Below are 19882 nucleotides of genomic sequence, written 5' to 3'. Positions count from 1 at the left end.
CAGACCGCCACTCCCTCGACCTTCAAAGCATTGTTAAGGTCGCATCTCCTCCAAGTGGCCTTCCCTGACTATGCCCTCCTTTCTTCTTCTCCTACTTAGAGCTCACCTCCTCCAAGAGGCCTTCCCAGACTGAGCTCCCCTTTTCCCTCTGCTCCCTCTACCCCCCCTTCACCTCTCCGCAGCTAAACCCTCTTCTCCACCCTTTCCCTCTGCTCCTCCCCTTCTCCCGTCCCATCCCCTCGGCACCGTACTCGTCCGCTCAAGTGTATATATCTTCATCACCCTATTTATTTTGTTAAGGAGATGTACATCACCCTGATTCTATTTATTTGCCATTGCTTTAATGAGATGTTCTTCCCTTCGATTCTATTTATCGCCATCGTTCTCGTCTGTCCGTCTCCCCCGATTAGACCGTAAGCCCGTCAAAGGGTAGGGACCATCTCTATCTGTTACCTACCAACTGCTTAGTACAGTGCTCTGCACATACTAAGCACTCAGTAAGTACTACTGAATGAATGAATTCCCTTTGGCACCACCTTGACTCACTCCCTTTATTTATCCCCACTCCCAGCTCCAACATTATGGACATTCCCGTCATTTTATTTATTTATTTTGTCTGTCTCTCCTTCTAGACAGGAAGCTTGTGTGATCAGGTATTTGTGTCTGTTAAATCGTTATATTGTACTCTCCTAAGTGTTTAGTACAGTGCTCTGCACACGGTCAGCCCTCCATAAATACCACTGACTGACTGCGTGTATTGCACTCTCCCAAATGTTTAGTACGGCGTACTGCATGTGGTAAGCGCTCGATAATAAATGCCACTGATTTAAAGTTGAAAAGATCTTACTTAGGTTGTGAGCCCTTCCAGAGACAAGGTTCATGTATAATTCCCACCTGCATACCCTTTCCCAGTGCTTAGTAGAGTGGTCTGCGCAAAGCAAGCACTTAATAAATGCTATTACTAATATTAAACTGCTAAAGATTCCTCCCCTTTCTTGGGCCTAAAGCGGGGACTGGTGGGAAGCCCCAGTGAGGTGGCAACTGAGCATCAGGATGCAGGTTTCTGGGTCAGTGGATAAGGAGCGGCTGGAGATTATGCTACTGTTGATGGCTTCTCATCTGCCCCAGTTTGAAACAGGGACCAACTGGAATTTTTTTTTAGTATTTGCTAAGCACATACTATGTCCAAGGTACAGTACTAAGTGCTGGGCTAGATACATGCCAATCAGATTAGACACAGTCCATGTTCCATATGGGGCTCACAGCTTTGATCCCCATTTTACAGATGAGGTAACTGAGACACAGAGAAGTGAAGTGACTTGCCCATTGTCACACAGCGGATACAAACTGAGAATAGAACCCAGGCCCCAGGTTCATGCTGTTTCCACTAAACCACTCTGCTTCTTGAAACTCCAGCGTGATGGTGGCTGGGCAGTTTCTCTCTCAGGGTCTCCAGTCTGGTGATAAAGGAGTGGTCAAGACTTCCGTGGCTCGGTGGAAAGAGCCTGGGCTTCGGAGTAAGAGGTCATGAGTTCGACTCCCGGCTCTGCCACTTGTCAGCTGTGTGACCTTGGGCAAGTCACTTAGCTTCTCTGTGCCTCAGTTACCTCATCTGTAAAATGGGGATTAACTGTGAGCCTCACGTGGGACAACCTGATTACCCTGTATCACCCCCAGCGCTCAGAACAGTGCTCTGCACATAGTAAGCGCTTAACAAACATCAACATTATTATTCAGTTTAGGAATATGCCCCTTTAGTAATTTCCATGATCAAAAAGGACTTTGAGACCCCTGTAGACTGTAGATGCAGTTTCCAAGATTATTGACTTCATATATCCTTCTTTCTCATTCAGTGCATTGGGGAGAATAAGTACCTAAGGCAGAGAAGCCCTAGAACAAATAGGAAAAGACAGGAAAAGCAGCTTCTGAGCTGCACGGTTGGTACTGGTTTTGGTCCAAGTGCCCAACCGAGAGCAAACTAAAAAGAGGGCTTGAAAATCATCTGAATCGATCATGCTTAGACATGCAGAAGTTCCCCTCAAAAAAGAAAATGCACAGAAAGAAAAGGCACATCTGGCCCTGAGAAGAGAAAGTAAACCTGGCAGTTTCACTCTGAGTTCCTGGTAGAGCAAATAAACATGAACCACCCAATCATGTAAAATATCAAGGAGAGGAGAGATTGCAATGTCAGCTGGGTACACTGAACCAGGTCAGAAGACCAGTTTCTATCTTACTTAGAACTGACTTTGATTCAGTCGTATTTATGGAGCGCTTACTGTGTGCAGAGCACTGAACCGAACACTTGGTAGAGGACAGTACAATAATAAACACATTCCCTGCCCACAGTGCTGGAATCTGGGGTGGGAGGCTATTATACTATTATGATACTCATTAAGCGCTTACTATATGCCAAGCACCGTTCTAAGCACCGGAGTTGATACAAGATACTCGGGTAGGATACAGTCCCTGATCCACATGGGGTCCACAGTCCCAATCCCCATTTTACGGAGGAGACAAGTGAGGCCCGGAGATGTCAAACGACACGCCCAAACGTCACACAGCAGCTACGTGGCAGACCTGGGATTAGAACCCAGGTCCTTCTGACTCCCAGGCCCGTGCTCTATCCACGAAGCCACTCTGCTTCTCAGTGCCCCTTAACTCCGCTTCCAGTGTCAGCCTCAATGCTGTCATCCTGTTTGCTTCCTGGTACCTCTCTCGCAGCTCCATCCCCGACTACCCTTACATCATGGAACAGCTGTTTTTGCACTTATTTGGGATTTCCTCATGAAGATCATCATAGATATTAAGATCATATCACAAAATCCTGCATGCAAAACCATTGTTCCTACACACCGTTAAATCAGGCTTAAGGGGTCTGGTTGGCATTATCAGAATGGTCCCTGCCTGTCACGAGGAGAGGGAAACTTCTTCCAAGAGAGACATGGAAGGTTGGGAAGGGATTCCCAACTTTCCAGAATTCGTTTCTGAGTCTAAACTAACTTCCTGAGATTTTCCCCCAGGGAGATTTTGTTCCTAAACTTTGGGCAGTGGAACAGAATGCTCATCTTCTTTTCCAAATTCCTGTCCTCCAACCGGAATGCACTGGAAGGCACGGGCAAAGACACCCCAAAGATGCCTCATTTATGACATTTCAGTGAAGTGAAAAAAAAAAAAATGAATGTGCAATTTTAGAAAATTAGTCTTAGACCTATGACCAGTATAGCTTCCAATGGGCGTGGACAAACATTTGATTTTTATTGGGGCTGCACCACCAGTATTCCCGAATATCGGTCAGACAGAGAAAACTTATCAGCTGATGCACTATACTATGGGGGAAGGTCCTTCAGATAGACGGGAGACAGACTGAGCACCAATCCACAGATAAATTGAGCACTTTGGGCTTTGTTCTAAGATGAATGATAAATTGTTGAGTTGTCAGTCGTATCCCTTTAAATACCGTTTTGGTTTTTTCCAAAGGCGTTATCTAAAATATCCCTGTCTCAATCTGCCTGAAATTGCTTCCACACTGCGCCATGCAGAAGCTTCCGCAAACACTCCACTCTCTAGCTCAGTTCTAGGAGGGGGAGAGGTAATGAACCCAGTGATAATGACCCAATCATAATGAACTCAATTCTCCCACAGGCCCAAGTTATTTCCAGGTAAATGTTGGGGTACTAAGATGGATGCCTACATTATTACATTTCAAAAGCTGCCTGCCTTCTCACGCACTCTGCCCAACTCAGGCTATTTACTCCTTTTCTCTGGCCTCTTCACTCCCAAGCCCCCTGGACAATCCAACCATCTCCTCTCCTCAGGATTGCCCCATAAACTGTACACACCCCAGGGACAATTCAGCTATGGCTCCAGGGCTCCTTTAGTCACTGGCCTTTTCACACTCAAGAGCCCAAGGACAACTCAACCATCTCCTCCGGGTATCACCAGATTAAGTTGTTATTGCTGTTGTTTATTGTTGTAATAGCTGACTCTTACCTCACCGTGACCCTTCAATTCCACGTCCCTACAGCCTCCACTCCTGTCTGCCCATCCCAGTCCTCTCCTCCCACCTCCCCTCACTCTACTCCCCCTCCGTCACCCAATTCCTCCCCTGCCCCTTGCACTGCCTCCACCCCTCCTCCCTGGCCCATCGCTGTAATCCCTCTGTCCCAGGGTCCTCCCCCCGGGGCCCCCATCTCTCACCCCCCTCCCTCTGCCCGGGCCCTCTTCAACTAACTCCCATCCAACCCCTCCTAGCCGTTTGTGCCACCTTCACCCCTCTTCCTGCCCCTTCCTGGTCTTCAAGTCCCAGGACCACCCTATGCCAGCTCACTCCCATCCAAACCCTCCCCAATCAGCACTCTGTCCCCTCCAACACTCCCCCCTCCACAGTTGCCGCCAAGTGTGACTTGTGGAACCCCCACTCCATCATAGGAAATCTCCCCTTCATCCTTAACCTGTTCCTATCTCAGTCACTGCTCCTCCTTGCCATCACTGAAAACTGACTCTCCCCCGACAATATGGTCGCCCCTGCTGCTCTCTCCAACGGCCTCCTCATCTCCTCCCACCCCCCCAGACTCACTGGGTATGGAGGAGGTATCGGTTTCCTTCTCATGCTCCAATGCCAATTTCGCACCATCCCACCTCCCCCATCCCTTTCTTTCCCTTCCTTTGAAGCCTGTATCATCTGCCTTTTCCACCCAATCCAGATTCTAGTAGCTGTCATCTATTACCCCCCAGGTCTCATTGTCAGCTTCTTTATTCATTTTGATCCCTTTTTCACTTTCCTTCTCTCTTTCTCCATGCCCACGTTGATCCTTGGGGACTTCGGTGTCTCCATAGCTGCTCCCGATGACCCTTCTGCCGCCTGCCTTCTATCACCCCTCAACTCCACCGACCCCACCTCACCCTCTCACCAACTTGGACACACAGTGGATCTCATCATCTCTAACCACTGCACAATCTCTACCCTCACTAACTCTGAAAACCCTCTATCTGACCATAACCTCTTCACTTGCCTTCTCTCCCACACACCTCCTCCCTGTAAATCTGAACGATTTCCCCACAGAGATCTCCAATCTCTGGACCTCATTCGATTTTCTCAACTCATCACACATCCCACTTAGCTCCCGACCCAAACTACCCGTTCTTGCTGTTCAAATAGACATTCTCAACACCCCTCTCGCCACTGAACTCAACTCACTCGCTCCCCTATCCTTTCGTCGATCTCGTACCTCTAACCCACAGTCCTGGATCACCTCCACAGTCCGCCTCCTTCGCTCTTGTGTGTGAGTGGCTGAGTGCTGCTGGTGGAAATCTAAGTATCGGGTCAACCTTGAACACTTCAAATTTATCCTCGCATGCTTTTACTCTACCTTCACCTCTGCCCGGCAAAATTATTTCTCCATGCTTAATGACACTCATGCCCATCACCTTCACCAGTTGTTCCACACATTTAACTCCCTCCTCAGGTCTCTTGCCCCCCCATTTCCCCCATTCTTTGACCCCAGTACCTGGCTACTTATTTTATTAAGAAAAAAGGCACCATCGGGTGTGAACTCCCTAAAATCGCTCCTGCCCCTCCTCATTCCCTTCTCACCCCTGCCCCCTCTTCAACTCTCCCATCTTTCCCAGTAGTATCTCTAGAGAAGATCTCCTGCCTCCTCTCAAAAGCCACCCCTCCATCTGCACATCTGACCCCATTCCTTTGCACCTTACCAAAACTCTTGCTCCTTTCCTTCTTCCCTCTTAAACAGCCAGCTTCAACCATTCGCTCTCCATTGGCTTCTTCCTCACTGATTTCAAACATTCGTATGTCTCCCCTATCCTAAAAAAACCCTCCCTTCGCCCCTCGGCTCCCTCCAGCTATCGCCCCATCTCCCTCCTACCGTTCTTCTCCAAACTCCTTGAGCGAGTTGTGTACATTCCCTGTCTCAAATTTCTCTCCTCCAATTCTCTCCTTGATCCCCCTCCAATCTGGCTTCCATCCCCTTCACTCCACAGAGACTGCCCTCTCAAGGGTCACCAATGATCTCCTCATGAAATCCAACAGCCTCTACTCCATCCTTATCCTCCTCAACCTCTCAGCTGCCTTTGACAAGTGGACCAACCCCTTCTCCCAGAAACGTTAGCCAATTTTGCCTTGACTTTGTGCAGAGCACTGTGTTAAGCCCTGCGAAAATACAATACAGGTGGACTATAAGAAGAGTTCAAGAACACAACACAAGAAGCAGTACTGCCTAGTGGATAGAGCATGAGTCTGGGAGTGAGAAGGATCTGGGCCCTAATCCTGGCTCCGCCATTTGTCTGCTGTGTGATCTTGGGCAAGACACTTCACTTCTCTGTGCCTCAGTTCTCTCAACTGTAAAATCTGGATTCAATACCTGTTCTCCCTCCTACTGAGGCCGTGAGCCCAATACAAGACAGGGACTGTGTCCTACCTAATTAATTTATGCCTATCCCAGTGCTTAGAACAGCATTTGACACCCACTGTGGCGCAGTGGATAGAACACGGGCCTGGGAATCAGAAGGTAATGTGTTCTAATCTCAGCTCCGTCACTCATCTGCTGTGTGACGCTTAACTTCCCCGTGCCTCAGTTTCCTCATCTGTAAAGCATGGGGATTAAGAGCCCAATGTGGGACAGGGATTGTGTCAAACCTGGCTAACTGGTATCTACCCCAGCGTTTAAGGATGGCGCTTGGCACTTAGTGAGTGCTTAATAAGTACCATAACTCCTTACCAGCCCTTAGAACAGTGTTTGGTAAATTCCATTATTATTATAGTAAACTATAGTATTATAGTATTATTATAGTATTATAGTAACCCGTGATAAAAAAAAATTCTGCCCCTTAGACTTAGTCCAAAGCCAATGCTCTAAAAGACATTCTCATACCCGATTGCCTCCCACCAGGCTGAACTGCCTGAACTCTTGCGTCAGTCAATCAATCGATGGAATTTATTGACACTTAGTGGGCAGAGCACCTTATTTAGCCTTTGGTTGAGTGCAGTACAACAGAGCTGGCAGAGGTAATCCTTGCCCTCAGGGAGTTTATAGCCCAGAGGTAGTTTATGCCATCACGTTTGAGTCTGTGCCACTGGATTGCTGAAGCATTGTTTCTGCCCCTCCTGTTTGCTGCTTGGAAATCTGGATGTCACCCAACTCAGAACGAAGGACAAAAGTTCTGTCCCTAATCAGCGTGGCTCAGTGGAAAGAGTCCAGGCTGGGGAGTCAGAGGTCACGGGTTCGAATCCCCGTTCTGCCACTTGTCAGCTGCGTGACTGTGAGCGAGTCACGTAACTTCTCTGTGCCTCAGTTACCTCATCTGTAAAATGGGGATTAAGACCGTGAGCCCCGTGTGGGACAACCTGATTACCCTGTATCAGTGCTGTGCACATAGTAAGCACTTAACAAATACCAACGTTATTAAATACCAACATTATTAACTCTCTAGGATGCAGAGCAAAGTATGGACAGGAGTGGGAAGAGACAGGAGGCAGAGAGGCCAGCGAGGAGGCTGATCCAATCATCAAGGCAGGATAGGATAAATGTTTGGATTAATGTGATCACAGTTCGGATGGCGAGGAAAGGCTGGATTTTAGTGATGTGGAGGTTGAACCGACAGGATTTTGGTGGCAGATTGAACGTGTCGGTTCAGGGAGAGAGAGGAGTCGAGGATAATGCTCACCTCCTCCAAGAGGCCTTCCCAGACTGAGCTCCCCCCTTTTTCCCTCTGCTCCCTCTACCCCCCCTTCACCTCTCCGCAGCTAAACCCTCTTCTCCCCCCTTTCCCTCTCCTGTCCCACCGCCTCAGCACTGTACTCGTCCCCTCAACTGTCTATATCTTTATCACCTTAATTATTTTGTTTATTTTGTTTAATGAGATGTACATCGCCCCGATTCCATTTGGTTGCCATTATTTTTATGAGATGTTCTTCCCCTTGACTCTATTTATTGCCATTGTTCTCGACTGTCCGTCTCCCCCGATTAGACCGTAAGCCCATCAAAGGGCAGGGACTGTCTCTATCTGTTGCCGACTTGTACATTCCAAGCGCTTAGTACAGTGCTCTGCACATAGTAAGCGCTTAAGAAATACTATCGAATGAATGAATGAATGAATAATGCCAAGATTACGCGTTTGTAATAATAATAATAATGGTATTTGTGAAGCGCTTATTATGTGCCAGGCACTGTACTAAGCGCTGGGGCAGATATGAGGTAATCAGGTTGGACACGGTCCCTGTCCCACATGGGGCTTACAGTCTTAATCCCTGTTTCACAGTTGAGGGAACTGAGGCATGGAGAAGTGAAGTGACTTGCCTAAAATCACACAGCAGACTAGTGGCGGAGGCCGAATTATAACTGTGGTATCTGTTAAGCATTTACTGTGTTCCAGGCACTGTCCTAAGCGCTGGGGTGGATACGAGCAAATCGGGTTGGACACAGCCCCTGTCCCACATGAGGCTCATGGTCTCATCTTACAGGTGAGGGACCTGAGGCCCAGAGAAGTGAAATGACTTGCCCAAAGTTACACAGCTGACAGGTGGCGGAGCCGGGATTAGAACCCACAGCCTTCTGACTTGTGGGACAGGGAGGATGGTGGTGTTGTCTACAGTGATGGGACAGTCGGGGAGGACTGGGTCTAGGTGGAAGATCAGGATTCCCTTTTGGATATGTTGAGGTTGAAGGGTCGGCGGGACAACCAACTTGACAGAGGGAGGAAATGTGAGATTTCTTTGGTTTAGCACCTAGCCTAAATCCCAATCACAAATGTATCTTTCTCTGGTGCTGAGAAATTTACCTCCTCAGTAGACTGAACTGAGCACTCCGGGCCACTCCTTGGCCCTGGAAGCTTTGGGCAGGAGAATCAAATGTCTTGGGGTTTGTTAACACTACAGTGGTTCCCAGAAGTCAGATACAGAGAGAGTAAAAAAGAAAGAAAAAGAGAGAGAGGCAGAGATAGAGATAGGCAGAAGAAGAAGGAGGAGGAGGAGGAGAAGCGGACAGAGAGACAGAAAGAAGCAGCAATAAAGAGATAGCCGATTTCAGACCCCGAGAGGCAACAGCAGAAATCTTTGGGCTGCAACAATAATTTAACGACTACAATCTCCTCTGGCCTATTCCTGGCCATCCATCTGCTTGCTTTAACCCCTCCCCACCTGGGAGAGTTCCGAATACATCATTTTCCTCGCTCGGTCCAAACTGAGGACTGGAGAGACAGATGCAGGGCTTTTGTGATTCATCAGCAGTTCAATCGTGTTTCCTTTTTGTTTAAAATTCACTCTGGAGAGAAGGGTTTGAAATCGCGGTTCCCATCCCTCACCCCTTTTCCGGAGAAATCCAGGGTGACGGTACTGGGGGATGGGAGGGCCATCCCCGGTGGAGGCGGGCGGGTCCGCGGAGGTGGAGTTTGCACGGAGACTATAAAGATGCCAGTCACACCCTCAGCCAGCTCTGTGCCTTCATACCTTGGCTCAGCTTGGTGCTCTTGGTCCAGAGGCCAAAGATGCCTTTCATCCACAGAAGGCACTTTAGAGACGATGAGGACATCTGCATCAGCCCAATGTACAGAGTGCCAGGCAGGCACCTTTACTATGCCCTCAGCGTCTACGGTGGGGCTGGAGGATGGGGCACTCGGATTTCTACTGGCCCAACCCCGTTCCAATATGGCAAGGAGGTTGGTATGGGCAGGTTACTGTTAGGCAATGAGAAACTTGCCATGCAAAACCTAAATGACCGCCTGGCTAACTACCTGGAAAAGGTGCACTCCCTCCAGCAAGCCAACTTTAAGCTGGAAGCCCAGATTAGGCAGTGGTACCAGAAAAACTCCACTCCGGTGGACGAAGACTTCAGCTCGTATCACCAGATGATTGAGGAGCTCCAGAATCAGGTGAGACGCGTTTCACGTGGGGAATCGGGCTCCGTGGGCTGGCAGGCCTTTCCAGGAATCTGGCTTTGGATGGTTTCCCGGGAAGGGAGGAGTCAAGAGAGTTTGCAAGGAAAGACACCCCGCGGTCATCCTCTACACAAGCCCGGGCTGTTCCCACCTCTCATCTGACTGGGGGTCCCAATCCCCGTGCCCACCTCGATAAAGGGAAGGAGGGGTGGTCTCTGAGGAGTTAAACCAGCATGTGGTAGATCCGTTATGGGATGGACACTTACATCACCTGTCAGTCATCCCCATCACTTCTTCCTTTTGCTCGTGTGGTTTAAGCTCCAACTAATCCCTCTAGACTGTAAACTTGTTGTGGGCAGGGAGGGATCGTGTCTGTTTATTGTTATATTGTACTCTCCCAAGTGCTTAATACAGTGTTCTTCACACGGTAAGCACTCAATAAATACGATTAAATTAATGAATGAATCTACTCTGTCCTTGGGCCCCACCTAGCTGGTGCTGAACGGGCAGTGGCTCATTTCCTAGACAAACTTAAATCTGAGCAAAGCAGTGTATTAATTAATATGGTGCTTAATACAGCACTTCCTATGTGCCAAGCTCTGTATTAAGCCCTGGGATAGATATAAATTAATCTGGTCAGTTCCAGTCCCTGTTTCACATTCTAGAGGAAGGGAGACTAGGTATTGAATCCCCATTGTACAAATTCATTCATTCATTCATTCATATTTATTGAGCGCTTACTATATGCAGAGCACTGCACTAAGCACTTAGAAAGTATACACAAGTACTGTGGGGAGGGGAAGGGGGTAGAGGAGAGGGAGGGAGTAGGGCTGATGAGGCGGGGAGGAGGAGCAGAGGGAAAGGGGGGCTCAGTCTGGGAAGACCTCCTGGGGGAGGTGAGCTCTCAGTAGGACTTTGAAGAAGAGAGATAGTTTGGCATACGTGAGGAGGGAGGGCATTCCAGGCCAGAGGAAGGGCATGGGCCGGGGGCCGATGGCGAGACAGGCGAGAAGAGGCACAGTGAGGAGGTTAGCAGCAGAGGAGATGAGTGTGTGGGCTGGGCTGTAGAAGGAGAGAAGGGAGGTGAGGTAGGAGGGGGCAAGGTGATGGAGAGCTTTGAAGCCAAGAGTGAGGAGTTTTGCGAAGGTTGATAGGCAACTATTGGAGATTTTTGAGGAGGGGAGTGACATGCCGAGAGTGTTTCTGTACAGAGATAATCCAGGCAGCAGAGTGAGGAATAGACTGAAGCGGGGAGAGACAGGAGGATGGGAGATCAGAAAGGAGGCTGATACAGTAATCCAGTCGGGATATGATGAGAGAGTGTACCAACAAGGTACTGGTTTGGGTGGAGAGGAAAGGGCGGATCTTGGTGATGTTGTGAAGGTGAGACTGGCAGGTTTTGGTGACAGATTGGACGTGTGAGGTAAATGAGAGAGCAGAGTCAAGGATGACACCAAGGTTGCAGGCTTGTGAGACGGGAAGGATGGTAATGCCGTCCACGGTGACAGGAAAGCCAGGGAGAGGAAAGGGTTTGGAAGGGAAGAAAAGTCTTGGGCACGTTGAGTTTAGGTGGCGGGAGGACATCCGGGTGGAGATGTCCTGAAGGCAGGAGGAGATACGAGCCTGGAGGGAGGGAGAGAGAACAGGGGAGGAGATGTAGATTTGGGGGTCATCTGAGTAGAGATGATAGTTGAAGCCGTGGGAGTGAATGAGTTCACCAAGGGAGTGAGTACAGATAGAGAACAGAAGGGGACCAAGAACTAACCCTTGAGGAACCCCTACAGTTAGGGGATGGGAGGGGGAGGAGGAGCCCGTGAAGAAGACTGAGAATGAAAGGCCAGAGAGATAAGAGGAGAGCCAGGAGAAGATCGAGTCCGTGAAACCAAGGTTGGATAACGTGTTGAGGAGAAGGGGATGGTCGATAGTGCAGCTGAGAGGTCGAGGAGGATTAGGATAGAGGAGGAGCTATGGGATTTGGCAAGGAGGAGGTCATTGGTGACCTTTGAGAGGGCAGTTTTGGTGGAGCGGAAGGGACAGAAGGTCCAGGAGGGAGTTGTAGTTGAGGAATTCGAGGCAGCGAATGTAGACAACTCTAGGAGTTTGGAAAGGAAGGGTAGGAGGGAGATAGGACAATAACTAGAAGGGGCAGTGGGGTCAAGAGAGGGCTTTGTTAGGATGGGGAGACATAGGCATGTTTGAAGACAGAGGGGAAGAAGCCGTCAGAGAGTGAGCAGTTGAAGATGGAAGATAAGGAGGGAAGGAGGGAAGGGGTGGGAGTTTTTATAAGATGAGAGGGAATAGGGTCCGAAGCACAGGTCGAGAGGGTGGCACTTGAGAGTAGGGAGATCTCCTCTGCAGATACATAGGATACAAATGAGGAATCTGAGGCACAGAGAAATTAAGTGACTTGTCCCAGGTTATACAAAAGACAAATGGCACAGCTAGCAGTAGAACAAATGGCAGAGCTAGGATTAGAACTCAGGTCCTCTGACTCCCAGGTCCATGCTCTTTCCATCAGGCCACACGGTTTCCCACTCAGAGATCTATTAATTAACCAGGAATTACCTCCCCAAAGCTAAAGAGCTCGACTCTACATAAAGATCGGGCAGGATTTTTTAATGGTGTTCGTTGAACACTTACCCGTGGGCCAAGCACTGTACTAAGCTCCGGGTTAGATAATTAGGCTGGACACAGTCCAAGTCCCACATGAGAATCACAACTTTAATCCCCATTTTACAGATGAGGTAACTGAGGCATAGAGAAGTTAAATGACTTACCCAAGATCACAGCAGACAAACAGCAGAGCTGGGATTAGAATCCAGGTCCTCTGACTCCCAAGCCTGTATTCTTTCCATAGGCCAAGCCGCTTCTCTTTACGCACTGCTTCTCCATTACTGAGGTTACATGGAAAGGCAAGAATGGAAGCTGGGTTACCATATTGTGAACCGTGTTTAAAAAAACTCCCTTCTCTAGTTAAGTCGCCATTCGCAAGTTGTGGAGAAATGGCTCCTCTGTCGTTAATTAAACCTTTTTATTTCCTAGTAAAATCTGTCGCAAATGTCTCTGAAACATATTGTTTCTGAGCAAACCGAGGAATTTCCTGGTCCTAGACGTCTTTATCGGCCCAAACCACGATAAGACTTTGCCCTCATCACGAAGTCATCCGGTCGGACGTGATCTGACACAACACACCTATCCTTAAAGTCCTTCGCAATCTTGGATACTTCCATTTCCCTTTTATCTGTGGACTGTCCATTAAACCAAATTCATCTGACCAAAACCCATGGCAAATTATGGTCAAAGCTCAGGACTTGCCGTTGAGGTCAGGTCTAAAGAATCTAATCCTCGCCTCTGCCAACAGAACCATGGGAAGGAAACTCACCCAGCAAATCCTCAGTCTCCCATCTGCCTGCCTGGCCTTAACATCAGGAGTGACAGCCAATCCCAAACTCCTGATCCGAGAAGGAGAGAAGCGGCACAGGCTAATGGAAAGAACACTGTCCCGGGAGTGAAAGGACCTGGGTTCTGATCCCAGCTCCCCCTCTTCTCTGCTGTGTGATCTTGGACTAGTCACTTCACTACTCTGTGTCTCAATTCCCTCATCGGCACAACGGGATTCAATATCTGCTCTCCCTCCTACTTAGACTGTGGGATCAGATTATCTTTTATCTACCCCAGTGCTGGCACATAGAAAGCACTTAGACCAGTGCTCCAGCGCTTAGACCAGTGCTCTGCACGTAGTAAGCGCTTAACAAATACCGACATTATTATTATTATTACTTAATGAAAGCTACAATTATTACTATCTAATGAAATTAGCTCAGCTGCAGAATCCACGTGACAAAATTGCAATTATCATCCATCTGGTAGTCTATTAAAACCGTTCTTCCAGCGTTAATGGTGGAGGAACCAGGGAGCAATGCATGGGTGTTCAGTCAACTGTGATATGAGAAGTGCTTGGAGAGGCAAGGAAGCAGTTTAGGTGGAGAGGAAGGGGTGGATTCTGGAGGTGTTGTGAAGGTAGAACCGACAGGATTTGGAAGCACGCCGCATATGTAGTTTAAAGCAGAAAGCTGAATCGGGGATAAAATTATAGGGTTAATAATAATCATTCTGGTATTTGTTAAGTACTTACCCTGTGTTAGGCACTGTGCTAAGCAGTGGGGTGGACACAAGTCAATAGGGTTGGGCACAGTCCATGTCTCACATGGGGCTCGTAGTCTTAATCTCCATTTTACAGATGAGGAAACTGAGGCACAGAGAAGTGACTTCCCCAAGGCCACACAGCAGACAAGTGGCAGAGGCGGGATTAGAACCCACAACCTTCTGACTCCCAGGCCCTTGCTCGTTCCACTATGCCATGCTGCTTCCCAGCAGTCTGAGAGCCAGGTGTAACCCACGCTGCCAGGGTAACACCTGGCATTCTCAAACTACCATAGGTATTTTAGGCCCAAGGATTTGACCGCGATTCCCGGCGAGAGAAAAAGAAGACACAGCCCCTTGTCTGCTGTGTGACCCTGGGCAAGTCACTCAACTTCCCTGCGCCTCAGTCACCTCTCGTACGACAAGGACTGTGTCCAACATAATTATCCTGTATCTACCCCAGCGCTTAGTACAGTGTCTGGCACATTGTAAGCACTTAACAAATACCATAAAAAAACCACACGGACACCAGCTCGGTCCAAATACTTACACATGGAAAGAGCCCGGGCTTTGGAGTCACATGGGCGGTGGCTAGCGAGTGGAAGGCGATCTGCTACACGTCAGAACTCACTCATGCTGGGCAGCAGCGGCGCGGGAGAGGGTCGAGGGCGGAGATTCGAGTTTACTGCATGGCAGGCGGCAGTGGTAAACCGCTTCCGGAGTTTTACCGAGAAAACTCTATGGCTCCACTACCAGAATGATTGCAGATGGAGAGCGAGCGGGGCGTTCTGGGAGAGATATGTCCGTGGTGTCGCTATGGGTCGGAAACGACTCGACGGCATAAGACAAAATACTACTAGAATGTTGGTATTTGTTAAGCGCTTACTATGTGCAGAGCACTGCTCTAAGCGCTGGGGTAGACACAGGGGAATCGGGTTGTCCCACGTGGGGCTCACAGTCTTAATCCCCATTTTACAGATGAGGGAACTGAGGCCCAGAGAAGTTAAGTGACTTGCCCACAGTCACACAGCTGACAAGTGGCAGAGCTGGGATTCGAACTCATGAGCCCTGACTCCAAAGCCCGTGCTCTTTCCACTGCGCCACGCTGCTTCTCAATATATTATAGGTCCTTCAAAATGTGTTATGTGTGTCCTTTATGGGTTAATGATCCTATATACGTGCTAGTTTTATGGGGGCCATTTCATAGATCTGTACAATATGCTAATCAGGAAAACACCACACATTTGGTTTCTATAAACTTAGGTTTTATGCCTTGCACTTTATAAAGCACTTCTGGGTTCACACCAGGATCCTGCCTCTTTCGGTCAATCAGTCAGGGTATTTATTGAGCACTTAATGCGTGCAGAGCACTGAACTAAACACTTGGGAAAGTATAATACAATAGAGTTGGTAGACTTCTTCCCTGTCCACAAGGAGCTTACAGTCCACAGGGGATGACTGGACAATAACAGATAGGGGAAATAGTGGAATATAAGGATATGGACATAAGTGCAGTGGGGCTGGGGTGAGTATCCAAGTGCTTAAGATAGACGCTCAAGTGCATAGTCGATGCTGAGTGGAGGGCAGATGGCCACACTTCTCCCATTGACTGACTACCGCCCCCCCCCAAGTCCTAAGCCTGCTGCTGTTGCCCCGAGGAGTGGTTGTGCTTTAAAGTCACCCAATCCTTTTGGATCTCCAGATTCAAAATGCCCAAAAGAACAAAGTCCAGTGGATCCTGAAGATCGACGATGTCAAGCTGAAGGAAGAAAACCTTAGAATCAAGTAGGTTGGTTGTTGGGCGCCGACCCACCCTCCCACTTGCCCACGGAATCACTTCCTCCGAGAGGCAGGACCCCCAGGGCTCGAGGGAAAGGGAGGGATGGCTGTGTTGGGGGGAATGGGACCCAAAAGCCTCCGTGCCCTGCCCTGGCCCGCGTGAGCCCTAGAGCTGACCCGGGGAGCTGACCTAACGAACTTACCTCAAAGCAATAACTGGTTCCAAAATGCTACGGGAGGGCAGAGCAAGGGAAATGATAAAGATGGGAAGCTTTAGCAAGGGACTCAAGGAACAGAGTGGCGTGAGAGTGATTTCCCCTGACCATATAAACCCTGGTGCCCGGCATGATGTTCAAGGCACATGTCCATCAGGGGTGCAGAACAAGCCGTGAAGATCCCCCTGACAGCCCCTGTTGCTGCAGCTGTAGTTGGGCTTGAAACAAGGAAGGGACTATCCCCAAGGAGATAAACTGGTATAAATTTCTCAGGAAGAGTGAAAATGTCTTCTTTCCTGGAAGTCTAAAAGAAAAGGTTCGGCAGGCACCCACGCCAGATGGCTCAGCTGTTCCTCTGCCCAGAGACAGGGGCCAGGACAAGGTCCCTTCCTGCTCTGAAATTCTGAGAGTTTGAAATGATCTTTCTTTCTCCTAAAACAGATTTGACAATGAACGAGCCATGTGCCTGTCAGTAGAGGGTGATATCCAGAAGTGGACCAAAGCCATCGACGACCTGACCCTAATGAAGGCCAGACTGGAAATGCAGGTGGAAAACTTGCTTAAGGAGAGGGTTGTACTGAAGAAGAATTATCAGGAGGTGAGGGGCAATGGGGGACTCTTTCAGGCCTTTCTCTGTCTGAGCCCTGGGGTCAAACATGGGGTAGAAGACTTAACCCTGGGAACCGGCGGCCCTTCTGTCTGGTGGATCCTTCGGGAAAGCCGACTGGCCACCATTTTGGGAAGTCTCACGGCCTTAACCCAGTCTCTTGAAAGATGGGACGATCCTCCAGGCCAGGGTTAACCTTGATCCTCTCTCTCCTAGGAAGCCAATAACCTGCGCAAGCATCTGGGGGCTACCATCAATGTGAAATTGGATGCAGCTCCCGGCCCAGACCTCGGGGCCATCATAAATGAGATGAGGGAGAAGTACGAAAAACTGGCAGAGAAAAACATTAAGGAGGCCAAGTGGCGCTTGGAGAAGCTGGTACCACCCTACTTTCAAATCCCGGGGGGCGGTGTGGCATGGAAGGGCCCATCCTGCGCTCAGGGCTCGGAAGATTCCACTCCCTTCTTTTGGGTTTCAGATGATTGAGTTGGAGAAGCAGGTCGTCGACAACGATAAAGAACTGGAGGTCAACATGATCAAACTCAAGGAGCTGAGACACAAGCGGCAGAACCTGGGGATCGAGCTCCAGTCCCAGCTGTGTCAGGTGAAGACTTTCCCCCATTCTCTCTGCACCCCTTCTCCCCGGACCCACCCCGGGCTCCACCCTAACTGTAGTGGGAGTGTTCTTCGAAGTAGCCAGAAGGAGGAAAGCACCATGGCCTGGACATCAGAGAACCCGGGTTCTAATCCCGGCTCTGCCATTTGTCCGCTGTGTGACTTTGAGCAGATTGCTTTATTTTGCTGTTTCTCAGTTATCTCACCTGTAAAATGGGAATTAAATCCTCCTCTGTCCGACTTGGGCTGGGAGTCCCATATGGGGACAGGGCCTGGGTCCAAACTAATTATCTTGTAGCTACCCCAGGGCTTAGTACAGTGCCTAGTACACAGTGAGCGCTTAAATACCATAAAAAAAGAGACAATCCTCTCCCCTGTTCTTCCACAAAATGGGCCCTTGGGTGTGTACCGGGCTCTAAAGATTTGTGTTTGCCACGGTTGGTTGCAGAAAAAATCACTGGAGGCCATCCTGGGGCGGCCCAAGACCCACTGTGAGCCCGAGCTGGCCTTGATCCAGGAAAAGCTCAGCATTTTCAAGGCCCAGCTGATCCAGATCCGTTCAGAATCAGAGAGGCAGAAAGATGAGTTCAAGATTCTTCTTGACATCAAGATCCGGCTGGAGAAGGAGATTACTACTTACCGCAGCCTCCTAGAGAGAGGGGCCGTGGGGTAAGTCGGTTCACCTGGGCTGCCTTCTGAACGCTGATGTCTTCGAATTGGCCGTAAGGGACTGTCAATCAGTCGATCGATAGGATTTGTTGAGAGCTTACAGTGTGCAGCCACTGTAGTAAGCGCTTGGGAAAGTACAGTACAGATGATTTGGTAGACGTAATCCCTGCCCTTAAAGGAGTTTACAGTCCACTGGGGGAAAAAAATATTGAAACAAATTACGGACAGGGGATACAGTGGAGTATAAGAAATGTATGTTTACGTAAGTATGTGGGACTGTTGTATCTGTTGCCTAACGAGGAGACCTAAAGGGGTGTTAATTATGCTCCTGGGCCCTGGGAGAGGTAGAAACTGGGGGATTCCAACTAGCTGGAGCGGGGTGTTCTTGGAGAAACCAGTAGCCTCTCCTTCAGAATTGCCAGCCCTTTCTAAAACATGGCAGGAAAGAAGGACATTCCTTCTTCTAGAAGTCAGGGGTCCAGAAAGCTGTCCCGGCTCAGCCACTGCGCCTCCGTTTCCTCGGCTCCTAAAAGGGGCCTGATGCCCCTTTTCCTGAGTGGGACAGTTTGGTTATCTTACATCTACCCCAGTTCTTAGCACAGAGCTTGGCACATAACAAGCATGTAATACCGTCATTATTCGGTGATTATTATTATTTGCATTTTCATCATCGTTACCGTTGATGGTTACCAACGCCACTACCAGCCGCCTTCCCTGTGTCACAGTGGTGGCAGAAAGCCGGCGGTGATGAATACAGTTAATTCGGATTGTTCGATGTTTTCCTTTTTCCAAATACCTCACCTGAATGCTCTCACTTTTTGTCATCACGCTTCTGTGAGGAAGGGAGAAGCAGGTAATAATTTCCCCACTTTTTGGAAGAGGAAACTGAGACGGAGAGAGGTTTATTTATTGGGCTCCGGTTACGAAGCGGACCGGGACCGAGGTTGGGCAGATCCCAGTTCTCTCTGACTCTCAGATCAAAGGTTTTTCGGCCACTGAGGACTTGATCGTAAAGGACCCAGTGAATACGGCAACCTCAATGGGGACCGTAAGAAGAAAGGCAAGAAAGAATCCCCACGATTCGATCTCGCTGCTGCCACAAATGAATTGCTTCCAGTCAGAATTAGAAAAGTAGGGTGAAACGGTCCCATTTTGAAACTGTGGAATAGGCCGGGTATTTTCCAGGCAGATGCTAAGTTCTCTAACACACCAGGAAGGGACTGTCGGGTGAAATACTGCCTTTTTTTTTTTTACAAAATCCACCGCAAAGCTTTTAAAACTTGGCTTCGTAAGCATCACTAAATTGGCATTATCTTCTCATCTTGTAATCATCTCCCACTCCAAATGACACGGAGCCGTGGTGTGCTTCCCAAAGTGAAGGGGCAAAACGGAATCCCTCAACCACATATCTTGTCTTTCCTTGTCTTACGCTGTCGAGTTGTCTCCGACCCACAGCGACTCCGTGGACACATCTCTCCCAGAAGGCCCCCGTCTCCACCTGCAATCGTTCTGGTAGTGTACCCACCGAGTTTTCTTGGTAAAAATACAGAAGTGGTTTACCGTTGCCTTCTTCCCTGCAGTAAACCTGAGCCTCTGATTCCCCTCCCCGGCCCTCGTGACCCGCCCAGGTGAGTTTTGACGTAGCAGACTGCCTTCTGCCTTCTCCCAGCCACTGTCTAAGCTTAGAAGGGACTGGGTATGCCTCTCTTTGCCTCTCCCTCCCATAGGCCAGACTGAAAGAGTACTGAAAACTCTCCGGGTGCCATCAGAGAAGCAGCGTGGCTCAGTGGAAAGAGCCCGGGCTTTGGAGTCCGAGGTCATGGGTTCGAATCCCGGCTCGGCCACTTGTCAGCTGTGTGACTGGGCGCGAGTCACTTCACTTCTCTGGGCCTCAGTTCCCTCATCTGTAAAATGGGGGTTAAGACTGTGAGCCCCACATGGGACAACCTGATTACCCCGTATCTAC

At 49.2% G+C, this 19882-nt stretch overlaps 1 protein-coding gene across 1 annotated transcript; it reads left to right on the top strand.

The window, feature by feature from the left end:
* Positions 1-9498: 9498 nt before the first annotated feature.
* Positions 9499-19653, top strand: LOC114815072 (keratin, type I cytoskeletal 20-like). Its single transcript, XM_029075265.1, has 7 exons — positions 9499-9882; positions 15734-15816; positions 16467-16623; positions 16849-17010; positions 17111-17236; positions 17696-17916; positions 19644-19653. The coding sequence occupies exons 1-7, from the start codon at positions 9499-9501 to the stop codon at positions 19651-19653; spliced, it is 1143 nt and encodes a 380-aa protein (XP_028931098.1).
* Positions 19654-19882: the final 229 nt, after the last annotated feature.

This window comes from Ornithorhynchus anatinus, chromosome 11 (genome assembly GCF_004115215.2).
Source record: "Ornithorhynchus anatinus isolate Pmale09 chromosome 11, mOrnAna1.pri.v4, whole genome shotgun sequence".
Lineage (NCBI taxonomy): Eukaryota > Metazoa > Chordata > Mammalia > Monotremata > Ornithorhynchidae > Ornithorhynchus > Ornithorhynchus anatinus.
This window is presented reverse-complemented; position numbering and strand designations above follow the sequence as displayed.